This window comes from Carassius gibelio, chromosome B1, assembly GCF_023724105.1.
Source record: "Carassius gibelio isolate Cgi1373 ecotype wild population from Czech Republic chromosome B1, carGib1.2-hapl.c, whole genome shotgun sequence".
NCBI classification, from domain to species: domain Eukaryota; kingdom Metazoa; phylum Chordata; class Actinopteri; order Cypriniformes; family Cyprinidae; genus Carassius; species Carassius gibelio.
The window spans coordinates 6,634,457-6,651,335 of record NC_068396.1 but is presented as its reverse complement, the minus strand read 5'-3'; the positions used below and the strand labels follow the sequence as shown (position 1 = coordinate 6,651,335).

General features: G+C 36.3%; 1 protein-coding gene across 1 annotated transcript in view; it reads right to left on the bottom strand.

Moving 5' to 3' along the window:
• The window catches only part of LOC127948436 (receptor tyrosine-protein kinase erbB-4), a 158,851-nt gene that overhangs the window by 18,836 nt on the left and 123,136 nt on the right, over positions 1-16,879 (bottom strand). Inside the window, exons 7-20 of the mRNA XM_052544872.1 lie at positions 16,332-16,473; positions 16,013-16,126; positions 15,775-15,901; positions 15,330-15,403; positions 14,715-14,805; positions 14,308-14,507; positions 12,592-12,724; positions 9,624-9,717; positions 8,806-8,960; positions 4,712-4,756; positions 4,010-4,142; positions 2,329-2,451; positions 2,116-2,214; positions 1,045-1,230 (exon numbers count right to left, since the gene is read on the bottom strand). Of these exons, the coding sequence (XP_052400832.1) occupies positions 1,045-1,230; positions 2,116-2,214; positions 2,329-2,451; positions 4,010-4,142; positions 4,712-4,756; positions 8,806-8,960; positions 9,624-9,717; positions 12,592-12,724; positions 14,308-14,507; positions 14,715-14,805; positions 15,330-15,403; positions 15,775-15,901; positions 16,013-16,126; positions 16,332-16,473 (1,716 nt within the window). The remainder of the gene's footprint in view (positions 1-1,044; positions 1,231-2,115; positions 2,215-2,328; positions 2,452-4,009; positions 4,143-4,711; positions 4,757-8,805; positions 8,961-9,623; positions 9,718-12,591; positions 12,725-14,307; positions 14,508-14,714; positions 14,806-15,329; positions 15,404-15,774; positions 15,902-16,012; positions 16,127-16,331; positions 16,474-16,879) is intronic.

The following is a 16,879-nucleotide window of genomic DNA, read 5'->3' as shown; positions in this document are numbered from 1 at the left end:
TCATCCTGCAATTCTAAATCAATTTTGTAATTGTGATGATTAATTAGTCAAGATATACGCAAAATGACAATATATATACATTTCTGCTGTAATATATTATAAAATGATTATAAAATTATTATTATAAAGGTCTTGAGTCTGTGCTAATGATAATTAATGACTAATTCAGATGTTGTATTCTCAGACAAAAGATGCTAAGTAAATAAGCAATGCTATAAAAGATAGTATAGGAGAAAAAGGAATCAGTCTGAAGCAAGTTAAAATGGGAAACTAAAAATACTGTTATCCAACTCAAATAACATAGCAGGTGCCAAAATCAGTCTCCTCTCTTACTGGCATCTAACTCTCTCTTCACCTTAGCCGACATGTTCCCCAGGTCTAGGCGTGAGAAAGCAACAGGTCTGGAAATTCACTCACAATAAAATAAGTCTCTAGTTTTTCCAAGAACACAGCAGGAGGAGGAGCCCATGCCCTTGCACTACATACAGGTTCTGTACAACAGAAGAGCTCAATGCCAATATCTAAACAGAGTAGGCAGGAATCAGAGGTCACTGGGTGAACACAGCAGGGTTTTCTAATGGACAATTGAAGGGATTAATATCCCAAGGACCGCAGCAGGTGAGAAATCAAACACAGATTCAACTTTAAACTTGCTATCTACTCTGAGAGATGACATGCTGGTAAACAATCTCAAACTGCCAAGTGATTGTGGCTCTTGAATGAGGTCTTGAAAGTGGATTGTATCTGTCTAACAATGACGGCAATATGGTTCAAAATATGATGGAACAATTTAATGTGCTTAGTGGGAGTAGTTAAAACAAATTACGTTTTAGCAAACAATGCTTTGCATCATACATATTTTCAATGTCTAAAGCAGTCATATTGTGTATGCACATTTTATGTATCACAAATTGAATTCACATCTTGGTGTTTACATTCAGATATCCATCCATCCATCCACCCACCCATCTGTCTATATTCATTATTTGAGACAATGTTTTTCAAGGAACGTTCAAAAACACACTTGTTCATGGGAACTCCTACCTTTGCGATCTGCACACACCAGTTGAGCAGCAGCTGCGAGCCGATGTTCTCCTGGTGTTCATGTACGTAGTCCAGCAGGCAGCCGTGGGGCATCAGCTGAGTTACCAGCTGAATAGTGGGACTAAAGCAGACTCCCAAAAGACGCACTAGATGAGGATGCTCCATGCTGGCCATGATTAGCGCCTCCTAGAAGACAAAAGCAGAAAGACTTTAAATGTGCTGTTTTCATGAACAGGGTTTATCGTATAGTATCTCAAAATACAATACAATATATTTCAGGGAAACCGAATTAAAATCATGATTTAAAACACGTCCAAAACCACAAGAGAGGCCCAGTATGCCTGTAGGAGAAGGTCTGAATCTGCAGTTTCAGTTTCAGTCTCTCTCGCACTTCATAGAAGCAACCGAGAAACTTGCACACTGGCACATCACAAAGCATACAAAGAGAAAACAGCTTAAAGGTCACAGGTTTCATTTCAAATGTTCGGCTTTAGACTTTTCTTATATAATTCACAATTTTATTATACAAAAAAGAAAGAGTGTACAGTTACACTGCACAACGGCTAAGGGTCAGTATATTAAATGTTTATTTATATTTTTACAGTTATTCAGTAGGGATTGATTAAATTCAACTTTTCCAATAAGGCTGTTCTTTTGAAATGTCTATTTGTTAAAGAATCCTGAAACAGACATCTTTCTAAAATCTTAGCAACCCCAAACTTTTTACTTTTACTATATTGTACGTTTATGCAATAATGCAATTGCAGAAAGCAATTTCAAAATAAGCCTGAAAATAAGTGTAACAATCTGTCATTCATGTGAACAGCATGATGCATGATGTTAAGCTATCAAATCAAAGGCCATATAGCCTTAAAAGCAATAGTCTAAGCTGGTTAGTTACATTATATTCATCTAATTTTAAACACACACATTATTGCATGTCATTTCCTGAAATGATTGCGTCGGTTATTTGATTTGCACTGTTGGCGAAAAGGAAAATCCATTCCCTTGCATTTTTATTTTTTAAATGATGGTAAAAAGTAAAGTAAGGTTTAATTGTAAATTACTCACATCCATAAACTCCACATTGGCTTTTGGTCCTGTGCTTTCATTGAGTATTTTTATGGCCACTGGAATCTTCACAGTTTCTCCTTCTGGCACCCAGATTCCCTTAAAAAGATGATGGCAAGGAAAGTCAATTATATGTTAACTTGTATAAAAAAAATAAAAAAAAATGTTGAGGAAACACATAAAACACACAAATCATAAACGTTAATGTAGTACCTTGTAAACAGTGCCAAAGGCTCCAATTCCCAAGATCTTGACCCTCTTAAGCTCTGTCTCTTTAAGTATACGCAACTGTGCCTGGTTGGGCGCTGTGCCGCTTGGCGTTAAAGGCTCCACCAGCTTCTCAAAAGACATAATCAACATCAGAATCACTCAACATATTCACAATTTCATACATAACTACAATGTCTACTTCAGTTTGATCTACCAGCCACAGGTTAGCCCTATATAATGGACTCATGTTCTGTCTTATTTCATTATTAACATCTTGTATGAATATAGTCAATTGGTTATAGTCTGGGTTTTGCCTATTTTAAGTTTTCAGTTTGCATTGCTCAGTCTTTGATTTCCCTTCTTTGCTTCTCGAGTAAAGCCTGTGTTTATACAGAGATTCTTTCAGTGATATTTTTTAATTTGACTCACCATTTCTTGGCTGATTTTTAGACTTATCAAGAGGTTATTGGAATGGCTTATAATCCCAAACCAATTTCCAAGTTCATATGCCTTAAATAGCTTTTAGGGCCACAAACTAGATATCTGTATTGAAACCATCCAAAACCACAATACTTTTTGACATTATATTCAACCATTATCTCACTTTTAAAGACCGCTGAAAAATATAAAACAATTAGTTTGCTTTATTTACAGTTAAATTATTTGTCTGTTTTCATTTGCCTTGCCACGAAAACACTTCCAAATTACAACAACTTTAAAAAACATGCACAATTAAACTGACAGAGTTTTCACAATTACAAAGTGCTATTCATTTCACTCCTCAGTGGTTGCCCATCTCATCATGTATTCAGTTCAAAATACTTCTTTAACCTTCAAGGCTTTTCATAGTCTTGAACCTCATTATCTATGTGAGCTACGGAATCCAAATATTCCCTCACGTCCGCTCTGGACCTCTGAGTTCAGATTGCTATTTTTCCCTAGATTTCAACCCTTTTATATGGGCAATAGATCTTTACTTGTTAAGGCAATTCACTTTCATTGACACTTTCCAGTTAATTTTCACACTTAAACTTAATAAACTAATTAACTTTCAAAATATTAACCCTTCATCTCTTACATTCTCATTCTTTTCTGATGGCTCTGATGAGTTTTTCCCTCTACTGATTGCAAAGACACTTTGACCGCTAGTAAACCACCATTTATATAAAGACCTAATTTCTATATAGTTGATTAAAAATCCTAATATTATTGAGTATATATTTTTTTGACTTCCAAAAAAAAAAAAAAAATCAACCTGAAACAATAGATTTATCTGCAAGAAGTGGATACTGAAACAGTAGATCAACTTGGTGCTCTAAACACCTAACAGAACTGCAGATTCCATAATATTGACTTTAACTTTATATCAAATGCACACACTCACACACATACTGGCTGCAGAGCATTTTGAAATACTTTCATAAGTTTCCATTTAAGGATCTAAAAAAGATCTCCATTATTCCATTTGAGGTTTCCCGCCATTGAAGTGAAAAAGGCACTTTCAAATGGAAAAAAGAGACTGGCTATATACAACACAGACCCATCCATGCACCACCACAACAATTTCACTGGCCAGTTTTCTGTCTGTTTTCTTTGCGTCTCATGAGACCACGTTTTTCAGATTAGTTCTTTGGAACCAAATAATTAAAAATCATTTTAAATCTTGCCCGATTTGAGCTCTCACCTCTGTTTCCAAGAAGCGGCGTAAAGCTCTTTTCTTCTTGATGCTCTTCCGTCGGAAAAAGATAGCAAACCCGAGGGCCACAATTACGACCACAAACATCCCCCCAATCACCCCAGCTGCAATCAGAGGAGTCCTAGAGGAAAATGCAATGATTTAAAACATATACCGTAATATATTGTTAGAACAATTCAGAGTATGCAAAATACTGCATTGTTTTAAGGGAAATTGCATTATCGATGCAATCACAACCACATCTACTCTCAGTCATATTATTTTTCTATTAAAATTATAAAAGTGAGAAAACGTGTTAACTCTCAGTAAAAACCTGAACTTTTAAGAAGGACCAATGCTTTTCCAGAAATAGGGCCATGTTTATTTGTTTTTTTTTATCATAACACATAATCATTACATATTCAAATTAACTCAATAATACACTAAATGGGCAACAAAGGTATGGAACGCTCCTATTTGAAAGAAATTAAATAAAATAAAAATAAAAATAATAAAATAAATAAATAAAAGCCTACTTGGAAAGATTATGTAATGTGTTGACTGTATATGATTTATTGATTATTAGTTAGATTGTGAGAAATGTTGTTATGAAATACTTTGCTTTTAACCTGCATATAGAATATTATTTATATAAACTTAAAATCAGTGGCAAGAATGGTATGACAGCTAAGGAAACATCTAGGTGTTTACCTGTCCAGCATCCCAATACAATCTTGGATCTGGGGTCCAGTACACCTATGACACAGACGAGATAGAAAGCACTCATTTAAATTACACTACTTTAACGGATTGCAACTAATGATGAAGATAATGGTGGTTTATTAGCTCACATACACTACTTTTCATAAGATTTTTTTTTAAATGCTTAAAACACATTCACTTTGTTATAAAATAAAAGTTGTTCTTATATCAAGGCTTCCACAAATATATTATGCAGCACATCTGTTTTCAACATTTATAATAAAAATTAGTGTTTCTTGAGCAGCAAGTCAGCATATTATAATTATTTCTTAAAGGGGGGGTGAAATGCTCGTTTTCACTCAATATCCTGTTAATCTTGAGTACCTATAGAGTAGTACTGCATCCTTCATAACTCCAAAAAGTATTTAGTTTTATTATATTCATAAGAGAAAGATAGTCTGTACCGATTTTTCCCGGAAAAACACGAGCGCCTGGAGGCGTGACGTGTGGGCGGAGCTAAAGAATTACGAGCGCCAGTTGCGTTGAGAGCGTTTGGAAGCTGTGACAGCTGTGAAGGCTGAAACTGAACGAGAGCAGCAGCAGCAACGACTCGCTCCGAGCGGGACTCGAACCCGGGTCTCTGATGGGAGGCGGACGCACTAACAAGGAGGCAGAGATATTTGAAGCAGTTTTACTCACCGCCTGCGGTTCCAACACACGATCGTGACCCTTTTTCGTTGGGATTGCATCATCCTTAAGAAATAAACGATACGCAAATCCGTCGTCAAACTGGGCTATGTTTGTAAAACAAGCATTTTAGAAATGCAGGGAACAAACAAAAACATTTGCACAACTCTGTTGATGCTCTGTAAAAATAAACTCCATCCACTGGTCCCTTAATTCTGTTTTTTCTTTGGTAATCTGTGCAGGGTTGTCTTGCCCTGGCAACCAAAAACACACTCCTTTTGTGACATTTCAAGACACTCTCGCTCTGATCAGTGAATGTCTGTGCACAGCCTCACTCTGCTCTGCTATACGGGAGCGCACGCTCTTCCGCCAGAAGTGCCTTAGGACCCATATAAGGAAATTCCGCTCCATCTAACGTCACACAGAGCCATACTCGAAAAAAAACTTTCCGAAACTTGTGACAAACCCGAAGGAGTATTTTTGGAACAGAAATACTCCTTCAAACGTACAAATTAATTTTTGAAACTTTGTCCATGTTTAGCATGGGAATCCAACTCTTTAACAGTGTAAAAACTCAGTATGCATGAAATAGCATTTCACCCCCCCTTTAAAGCTGCGGTAGGTAACTTTTGACGCTCTAGCGGTTAATAAACAGAACTGCTTGCGTCTTGCAGAAGAACATTGTAGCCGGAGCTACTTCTCTCTGTTTATGTCTATGAAGAATCACAAAAGTACTGGGTTACTCCGCCGCGGTACCCCCGAAGCAATCTAAAATAGTCTGAATATAAAAACTTATTATAGGTGCACCATAGTGATTCAGGACAAGCTAAAAACACGATTTGGAAAATGGATTCATGGTGTACTCGCTTATTATATACATTTTTCTACATTTTGAACACAAACAAAGTTACGGACCGCAGCTCTGATTGGTTGTTTCTTACTGGGAGCACATGATTTTCTGCAAATGGCAATAGGAGCACTGAGAGGAGCCAGAGGAGCTTGATTTTTTTTCACAGATTATCCGTCTCATATTCTACTGTCAGGACATAATGACAGGTTTAACTAATATGTAAAAAATATATTTTTACAAAAGTTACCTACTACAGCTTTAAGTGAAGTCTGGGGTAATGATGCTGAAAATTCAGCTGTGTATCACAGAAAAAAAACTACATTTTAAAATATATAATTAAAGGGGTCATATTATCAACATTATTTTGTGTATTTGGTGTAATGAAATGTGTTTTTGCATTTTAAGGTAAAAAAAGACATTATTTTCCACATACTGCACATTATTGTTTCTCCTCTATGTCCCACCTTCTGAAACGTGTCGATTTTTACAAGGATCATTGGTCTGAAAAGCGAAGTGTGCTCTGATTGACCAGCTATCCAATGCGTTGGATTGGCCGAATACCTCAAGCGTGTGACGGAAATGTTACGCTCATTAACATACTGTGGTCCTCTGTTCGGCAGGAGCAACGAGACATAAATATTAAACCCCATTATAAACATGATATAAACATGATTTCTAATTGTGTCTTCTTTTGGAAGGCCAAACAAAGTAGTTTCGCTTTCTCACCAAAACACTTCACACACCGCGGCCTTGAGTGAGCAGAGGCTGGCTTGAGTGACCAGAGGTGGGCGGGCTTTTAGAATGGCGAGACTGGCAGATTTTACGAAGGAGCTTGCGGCAACCACATGTGACGACCCTGGGCTGGACTCCACGGTGAAAGCCGATCCGGCGATCCACAGTGCGATTTCCTCAGTGAACAGCACAGATCAGCTCCAGGAATGATGAAGTGGATATAGTCCTCTTTTTGAAGGCCAAACAATCTAGTGTCGCTTTCACAACCATACACACAGAGTCTATACGACATGGCGGCGGCGGCAACAACAATACTACAATGAGAGTAAAAGGTACACCTTCTTTCTTTGCGTGAACATCTGGGCGGCCTTATGTAAATCTTCCCACATAGTGACATAGACATGTGGAGGTATATATATATATATATATATATATATATATATATATATATATATATATATATATATATATATATATATATATATATATATATATATATATATATATTTAAACATTTTAAAATGGCTTACTAATCCTTACCTAGTGTACGTCACTCATGGTAATAAATGTGCACAAGGTTAACTGTTAATCTACCTAGAAATCTATAGCATTATCCACTTTCATGAGATTAAGTGTAGCCTGAAATGATTTCCAGAGCTCTACATACAGGAATAAGGCATGTTGGAGTGATGTGACAGTGGTGATTGGGTTCAGTAATCACAGAGAACACTGCTGAAGAGCGCATGCCTTGACAGTAACCAGCGGCAATGACTGTCACCCACGAGATGAAGGGCTCGCGAGCGCTTTGTTATGGTGTCCTAGAGCATTGCAAGAGCTTTGATTTGAGAGCCAAGACAGACCAGAATAAAGCAGAGGTTCATACTGGGTGGATGTTTCTAGTGTGTCCATGTGCAGTATGATCTGCCTTAGATCTACAGGATGTGACACCGAGGCCTGTGGAACTGCACCCACATTCACCAACCCACTGGGCAGTTAAAAGTTCAGATTTGTGGGATTTCCAAGATGAAACTAAGAGAAAGAACTGCCTAGAGCAGGGATAGTGAACTCTGGAAAGCTCAGGGGCCACAAAGAAGACTCTTTAGCCTCAAAGGCAGCACTTATATTTTCTTTAGCAATCATTTGATATAAAAGTCAGAAGGATTCCTTATGTGTGGCATGTATTATGATCAAATCATATAATGTGTATTTTTTGATTATTTGTACAGGTATACAATATATCATTCAATTATTTTCTTTCTTATTTGTAAAGCAAATAATTTGTAACTAATTAATGATTATTCTGATATTCAGATGTTGGAAAAAGGATTGCTTTGTTGTAATATCTTATAATGTCTTTTTTACTGTTTATATTATTATGCAACATTTGTATGTTTCTTGTGACATTGTTTTAATAGGTGATATGTAAATAAAGCTTCACACACATTTCTGTTCAAAACTTTTGAGGTCAAAAGAAATTCAATTAATAAATGATTACTTTTATTTAGCAAGCTCACAATAAACTGATCAGAAGTGACAGTAAGTATATTGTGAAATAATATGAATATATTTAGTCAAATAAATGCAAATTTGGTGAGCATCAGAGATTACTTTCAAGAACTACATAAACATATATTGACTTCAACATTTGAACACCATCAAAAGCATTCACTGCTTTATCCTGATCCGTATTAACAAGGCAAGAATCTTGCTAAGATGTTTGTAATGTAATTACTGCAGTTGCCATGACAATGACACAATCCCACTGCCCTCAAAAGGCTCTGTGTGTTGAGTAGCGCTGGCCTGGAGGAAAAGACAAACACATGCAGAAACCTACCCCTGGGTGCAGTTGGGGTGGCAGGGATGGCACTCGTTGTTGGTCTCAGCATATTTGAAGATGAAGCTGTTTGCTCCCTGCAGACCATCAGGGCATTTCTCCACACAGTTGGGTCCATCTTTGAGATGCAAGCACTTCACACAGTGATCTGGACCCTAAACCATACGGACAAAATGCTTGACAATGGCCAATAAAATACAAATTTTACTTGAGGATGGATAAATAAAGGAAAACAAACTACTTAAAAATATTTTATTGATGCTTATCCCAAATATTTTATGCATATGCCACTTTTTTTGGCACTTTCTTATGAGTTTGAGTAACTTTCATTAAACTTTTACTTAAACCACAAAGTGGTTCTTATAACAAACAAATTCATAACCCATTTTTAAAACCCATTTTGAGACGGGTGTCACACGGTTGGACGAGTTCTTACATTCTTTGACAGCTCTAATGTTGTTAATTATGCAGCTTAGGAATTGAGATGGACAGGCAGGTTATCATAAGAAGATGACAGCTTTGTTCTTCTACATTTAAAGTCTAAAACTTCGGCACTTGAATTTGTACATTTTACAGACAAAACAGAGAACTTCTATGGCACTATATACTGCCAACATGCTATTCATATCCAATTTTACTCAAAAAATGTAGGGTGAGATTTGATAGGGAAAAGTCAAGGCAAGTTTATGCATTTTTATGAAAAAAAAAGAGAGAAATCTTTGGAATTAAGTGCAAAAACAAATCACGGACAACCAAGAAAGCTAATTGGATAAATTCTGATGAGGTTGACTTTAGATAGCACTGCTTGGTTTACTTACAGGGCCATGACAGGTAAAAGTTTTATCTTCGGCCTTTTCACACTGGCTGTCACACTCCACACACACTGATCCATTGGCAAACTCGCGAACATCTCTAAAATATGCACATGAATAAAATCAAAACAAGTCAATTAAACATTATACTTTAAAACTGTTAGCAAAATTCTAATAAATAAAACAAAATAAAACAAAACAATATCATTTAGTTTTATTTATCTTTTTCCAACAACCAATTTTGGCCATATAATGCATGAATAATTGTCTAATAAATATTCAATCAAAAGCATTTCAAAGCAGGTGATGTATTCTCTCAGCAACAACACATACAGCAGGTTTTGTTTGGTCTCCGACTCATCCTCCATGTCTTCTTGAACCACAGCCAACTGAACCACAGACACTATATTCACACACTGGTTGAGAACTTGGCTAATACACCAGTCGGCTGAGTAAGATCCATGAAAAAATAATGGCATTTTAATTAGAAAAATCTTTCTCTGCACTGGTCTGAGAGGAAAGAACAAACAGTCCTCTTTAAATTTTATCTAAGCAGATGGCAGCTCAGATTGCAGGAGATACGGCAGAGAGGCTGCCTAGCAGAGCCATCAATACCCTTTCCTTTGTTCGTTTCCATCAGCCCATGTTTCAGAGGGAAATTTTGAGAGCCGGTTCGAAAAACAGGGAAAGATGGTGCCTTGTCAATAACAGAGTGGGGATCAAAGAAACCGCCCAGATCTTAAAACATCGGAAATCGAGTGTACGGACGCTCACAGTTTGAAGTTTCTCACACTGGAAAAATTTACAGACAAGATGGGTGTTAATCTGATGCCCAAAACTAACTAAACTACCAACTACAAACTACCAAGACATCTACCTACCTAACTACCTACCTATAACTCTGAATGGGTGTTACTTTAAAGGTGACTTATCATAAAACCTTTTTTTTTCTTTTCGCATTTAATGCTACAATCGGTTCCCTGCTGCATCTACCAACCCAGTAAGCCTGGGTTGGTAGATGCTTTTGGCAAGCCTTTCAATGTTTTTGGCAAGCCTTTCTCTGCAAGCTTGTGAAAAAAGGAGATCTTATTAAAATACTACAACCCATAATCTGGAAATTTTCACCCATGGCACCACCACAAGTGACAACCGTGTATCAAGTGCAATAAGATATGAAAGAGAACTTAGTGTAAGGCAAGGCAAGGCAAGTTTATTTATATAGCACATTTCGTACACAATGGTAATTCAAAGTGCTTTACATAAAATAAAGTAAAATAACCATGAAGTAGTATTTGCATGCTTCGGATGTGTGCACTCAGAAAATCATATCACAGCCATATTTTGGAAAAGGGGGCAGGGAGAAGCAGCTCATTTGTATTTAAAGAGATATGCAAGAAAACAGTGTGTTTCGGCTTCCACTCAAAATAGGTATTTTCAAAATGATATAATAAATGATTTGTGTATTTTTTTTTTGGATTTGTACACTTTTCTGGAGTTTTAGTTTAGGTTTGATGTCCTTAAAGGAAAATGCCACAGTTTATCCATATTCCACTATGTTCTTCCCTCAACTTCCCTCAACGAGATGAGTTGATACGTACCTCTCCTGTCTCAGTTCATGCACTTAATCACTGTAGGGCGCGGCACCACTATGTTAGCATTTAGCTTAGCACCATTAATTCCTTACGATCCAAACAGGGATGAATTTAGAAGCCACCAAACACTTCCATGCTTTCGCTGTTTAAAGACGGTTGCATGAGTACTTACACAAGTAAGTATGGTGGTACATAATAAAACATGGCGATTTTCTATGCGGATAAAAAATGATAACTATAATGTATGGTGGAAGAGCAAACACATAACACTGCTCTCAGGTCTCAGCTCTTGGATGAGTGACTGGAGATGTTTGGCACATCCCCATTCATAGACTAGGGCTGCTGATTTAAAGCACTATTAATTGAGTGTAATGAGACCCCTGTTCATTCTCCAAAATATGACACTCCCCCACAGCTGATTATTGTTAGGAATTAAATTACATTTTTCTGCCATGGGGAATCCTATTCAGATGTTGGTCAGAGATGCCATTGTTTAATGACTACAGCAGAAAAGCAGTGCCAACCAAAGAGCTCTTCTCTGACGCTCCTGGTGGACCAGAATGTAAATTTATTGTCAGATGAGTGTTTCCTCTTTGTCATTCACAGATGGCAGTGTGTTCTGGTCCCACTCGGGACAGGCCGAGGAACAATTAGCTGGATTTTGGTCTGTGGCGTAACACTGGCCAGACACGGCCCTGCTTCCTTCTGCGTTCAGACTATAACTTTTAGATGAAATCCATCCCTCTCTCTGATTCTTATATCTTATCTCACAAATCCCCTAGGCAGAAGTTTGTACACAATTGTGTTTACAAAGTGACTGGGGGCAAACGGCAATCTAAATGATAGATAGTCTTCATATAAAATAATAAAAAAATACTGCAGTAACCATGGCGGTACCCAGTAGTCAGAACATGTGCAGTTTCACGCTGCCCACACAATGATTTTATTCATGAAACAGTTACAGAATGAAATTGTGTAATTGCTATGTAAAATATATAAACTGTCAACTTGATAACTGAATTTATGAATTTAGGTTTATTATGGTTTTAATGATATACTGGTCATAAGACTTACAGTTTAAATTTAGTGTTATTAGTGAAATATGTTATGCATTATATTAATTTCTTTACAAATAACAACACATTTTTTTGTCTCTTTCACACCAAAAATGACATAATTTTATTAAATTATATCTATCTATCTATCTATCTATCTATCTATCTATCTATCTATCTATCTATCTATCTATCTATCTATCTATCTATATTCAGTATAATAATAATACAGAAGTACCACTTTTCAGCATGAACCTAGATATGGCGGGTAATATTTTTCTTGCTTCTTTATTTCTGAAGTCTGGGTGCAAGCTGTCTTTTACTCACCCATCATAGAGATGACAGGCTTTCACACATGTCTTTCCCCGGCTGAAGTATTTACAAGAGAGACACTGATCTGGACCGGGACCCCAGCATCCTGCCACTGAACACAGCGGATCACACACCATCCTTTGCTGAGCTGCGGAGGACATTCACAGAAATGTCTTTACACACACACATGGGCATTACATGGCTATGAGTTAGACATTAAACAATATTAAAGGCCCCATGCCATCCCGACTGAAGTTTTGTGGCTTTTAGACCATATCTACAGGCTTTGAGGTCATCCATGTGCTAGTGTATGGCTAAACATCTATACCTGTGTTCCTCTTAAATATCCTATTTCAAAAGGAAATATGTCAACCTCATTTTTTTACATTTGTAAACTGATATTACTGCAGTCAGATTTTGCTTTATCAGTTAATTCAAGAATATTCAAATATTTATATACAAATATTACTACTGAATCAATGAATCCCAATTAAAAACACTGCATTGACTGAACCAAAATCCCCCAAAATTGTCAACTCGTGAATGGAAAGCACTGGATGCATGGACGATCCAGGGATATCAGTCGACTGTGATCGGCAGCGTGGAAAAGAGGCGAGTGAATGAGCCGGGTAACAGCGCCATTGATCCCACACACCACAGACTTATTATCTCACTAATTACATCAAGCACAGCTTGGCAGTGCGGCACTGTGGGAAGTGTTCTGCAACTGTCAACATCTCCATTACGGACAAGTCTGTGCTTCTCCATTTCATCAGTTCAGGGAATTCTTATCATACATAAGATACTGGCCTGTAAAATGATTGTCTTTATGTCCTAGATGTGTCCCAAAAGTGCACTGCATTGAGATTCAAGAACTAGCAGACCTAATAGACTAGTCAATTATTAATTCTCAGGTACTCTATGATGGTAACTGGGTTGACAATATTACAGATCATTTAGCCAATAACTGTACAAATCTCTTAAAACCTCATAGTTAGCCTCAAATGTAATAGATAAGAAAATAGGTATGTTTTACACCAAGAAAAGAAAGCAAAGCCTACTTGTAAGAACATTTCTAGTTTACATTATTTTCATGACAATTATGCACATTTACCCTTAACATAATAACCCCTTAAACATAATATTAAACATTAAATTTCATAAAAAACGATATAAAATTAAATAATTGCAGTATATTCATTAAATTAATTAAACATTATACAAAAGGCTATATATATATATATATATATATATATATATATATATATATATATATTTTCTATCAAAATAATGATATAATAATATAAAAATGAATATAAAAGTAATATAAAAATATCTATAACATTTTATAATAGAGTGGATTTAACAACATCTTTTTTTTGCATAAAAAAAAGATTTATCAAGTGGAAAAACTTAAAATTAATCAAGAATTTTTAACCTGGCTTAATCCAATGTTCAGATTTTTATTCTAGAAATGTATGGAAATTAGTTCATATTTAATTAGATTACTTAGAACCCCCAATTGCATATTTAAACATAAAATTTCAGAGAAAAAACAATTTCCTTAATCTAACTGCTTAAGTTTAATAAACTGGGGAATTGATGGTGATATTAGCTAGTTAAGATTTTAACCCCATATACCCTGTAGTATTTTGTCTTAAAATAGTGCTAAATTTGACCGTTTTAAATAAATAAAAATCTTTATTTTGTTTGATAGTACTGAGCACTCACTACACTCTCTGGGGTCCCTGTTGTTCTTGATCAGAGCTCTCTGGGTGCTGGTGCGGAACAGACTGGTCCAGTTCACCGTGTTGTAGAAGCAGAGCTGGCTGTTGTTGGTCATGTAGACGTTACCAGCGCTGATCTCTTTCAGAGACTGGAACTTGAGCGAAGAGATCCAGCGCTGCTTCAGGATCAGAAGAGAAATACCACTGAGAAAAAACAGAGACACACACAAATGAGGATGATTAGAAAGTCAAGAAAAATTTCCAAACCTATCGTTCTTCCATATGTTTGCATTGCTTATTTGGTAGTGATGTAGCAGAATGTTTTACTTTGATCCACTGTGATTTTGCGGTGAGCATTTTTGATGAGCTGCATGAGTCAAAAACAGTTGCACTGACAGAAAATAATCTTACCTATAAAGTGTTCTACCTCCTATGGTGACAAGGTTGGAAAAGACACCAAGATCAGTCATGTTCTCTGGCCAAGACTGGATGTTCAAGTAACCTTTGGATGCAGTTAACAAACAAGCAACAAACCTATTATTCAACAGTGGTGTTGATGTGGCAGTAAAAGCAAAGCAAAAACATCTTGCAAAAGTAATGACGAAATAAAAAATGTAATATCGCACCACAATTTTTCAGTACCATTGGGTGCGTTTTCCACGGTTGCACATGTTCTTATGATCAATATTTTGGGACATCAAGAATCATAGGTGCGTTTATATGGTCGTGATGGGAACTGCGTTCACGACAACAGTCATAGGTCTTTCTTATTGTGCAGTTTCATTACGTTTCACTCCATTAACTGCAATATAATATCTGACTGTGCCACACACCAGATTTTAATTAAACAAAAGCCTTTTAACATGAATATCTGTTCAGTTTTTCTAACCTATTACACTCAACAAATAAATACTGTAACATAAGCATGAACGCTGTGAGAAATGAACTTAATCGACATCATGTGTGTTTTTTATTTTGATATAGCTTTCCCAAATCATGTTAAAACTAATGATAACACTCTCATACCTGTAATCTCTCTGACGGTCCAGAACACATTCAGTCGCTCAGGATCCAAAGCCCCGATACCATGATACATGTCTCTGTAAACAAAGCAAAACAGTTCATGAGTGTAAGGAATAATAAAATAAAAAAAGTTTTACGAGCACTGTAATATAAGTCAAATATCACCCGGTTCCTGAAGATATTTTGCTCAATAAACAGGTTTTGATAGTATATAGAATAATGTCCTGGGAACAACAAGGTCAATCTCATTAGGATTTAAACTGACTTGCATCAAGGTTGTAGATTGCATGACTACAGATTTTTCTTCTGTCAACATGCAGAGTAACACGTCAGCTTTATATACATCAAAACCACCTTGCTACAGTCCTTGTTGGCGTGCCTAGAGAAGTTGACATTCACTTATGGCAGGGAATACCTGACACTGCTGAAGGACATAAATGTTCCTCACCCTTTAATGCCTGTGATGAGGAAGATGAGGTTCCCATTGATCTTGGTGCAGTTGACAAACATCTCAATGTTGCTGGAATCTACAGTTTGAGCCATCTGAAGCTGGCCGGTACCTATACCATCACACACTGAACACCACAAACAACATGAGTATACTGCATTGCAATGTTCCTAAAAAGTGTGGAGGTTATATGTTTTTATATTTATTTTGAGCAATTCTTAAATTCTTAGTTTTTTACTCTTTGGACAGATGTCAGTGCATGGGATGCACATCTTGATGTGATTTTCCTCCACCTCCATCTTGTTGCTCGGACAGGCTTTGACACAAGAACTGTGGTCCACCACAAAGTTATCTATGTAAAAGAATGACAGGGCTTGCATAGGAAAGATGCTTCTTAATTCAAAAATATGTTTTAAAGGGAGCGTTAAGACAAATAATATTTAAAAATATAAAAATAGTAGATCTTTAAATGACAAAACATTATGATGCTGTTCTCTTTTTTTATTTATTTTTTATTAATTTATTAACTTTAAATGTAATGAATCAGTATAACTTACGTGGGCATTTCTTGACACAGAAAGCTCCATAGGTGTATTTGGCGTTGGGATTGTGCTCGAGCTGGAAGGTTGTTGGATTGTAGACGAATGGCTGAGGACATTGTGTCACACAGGCCCCGCTGTCATTAAAGTTGGTACAAGCCTGAGAGAAAAAAAAAATATAAAAAATAAAAATTAATAATTACTGTAAGCATGTGGTCGATCAACAAAACGTGACTTTAATGGAGAAACACCTCTGCAGAGCTTCCATTGTTTTCAACACACATTAAAGGGGTAGTTCACCCAAAACTTCAAATTACCCTATGATTTACTCACCCTCAAGCCATCATGGGAGTATATAACTTTCTTTTTTTCAGATGAATACATTCAGAGTTACATATATATATATATATATATATATATATATATATATATATATATATATGTGTGTGTGTGTGTGTCCTGGCTTCATAATGACAGTAGATGGGTGTTGATATTCAATAGTACAATAGACGTCCAATTAAGTGCATCGATCCATCATAAAAATTGCTCCACATGGCTCCGTGGGG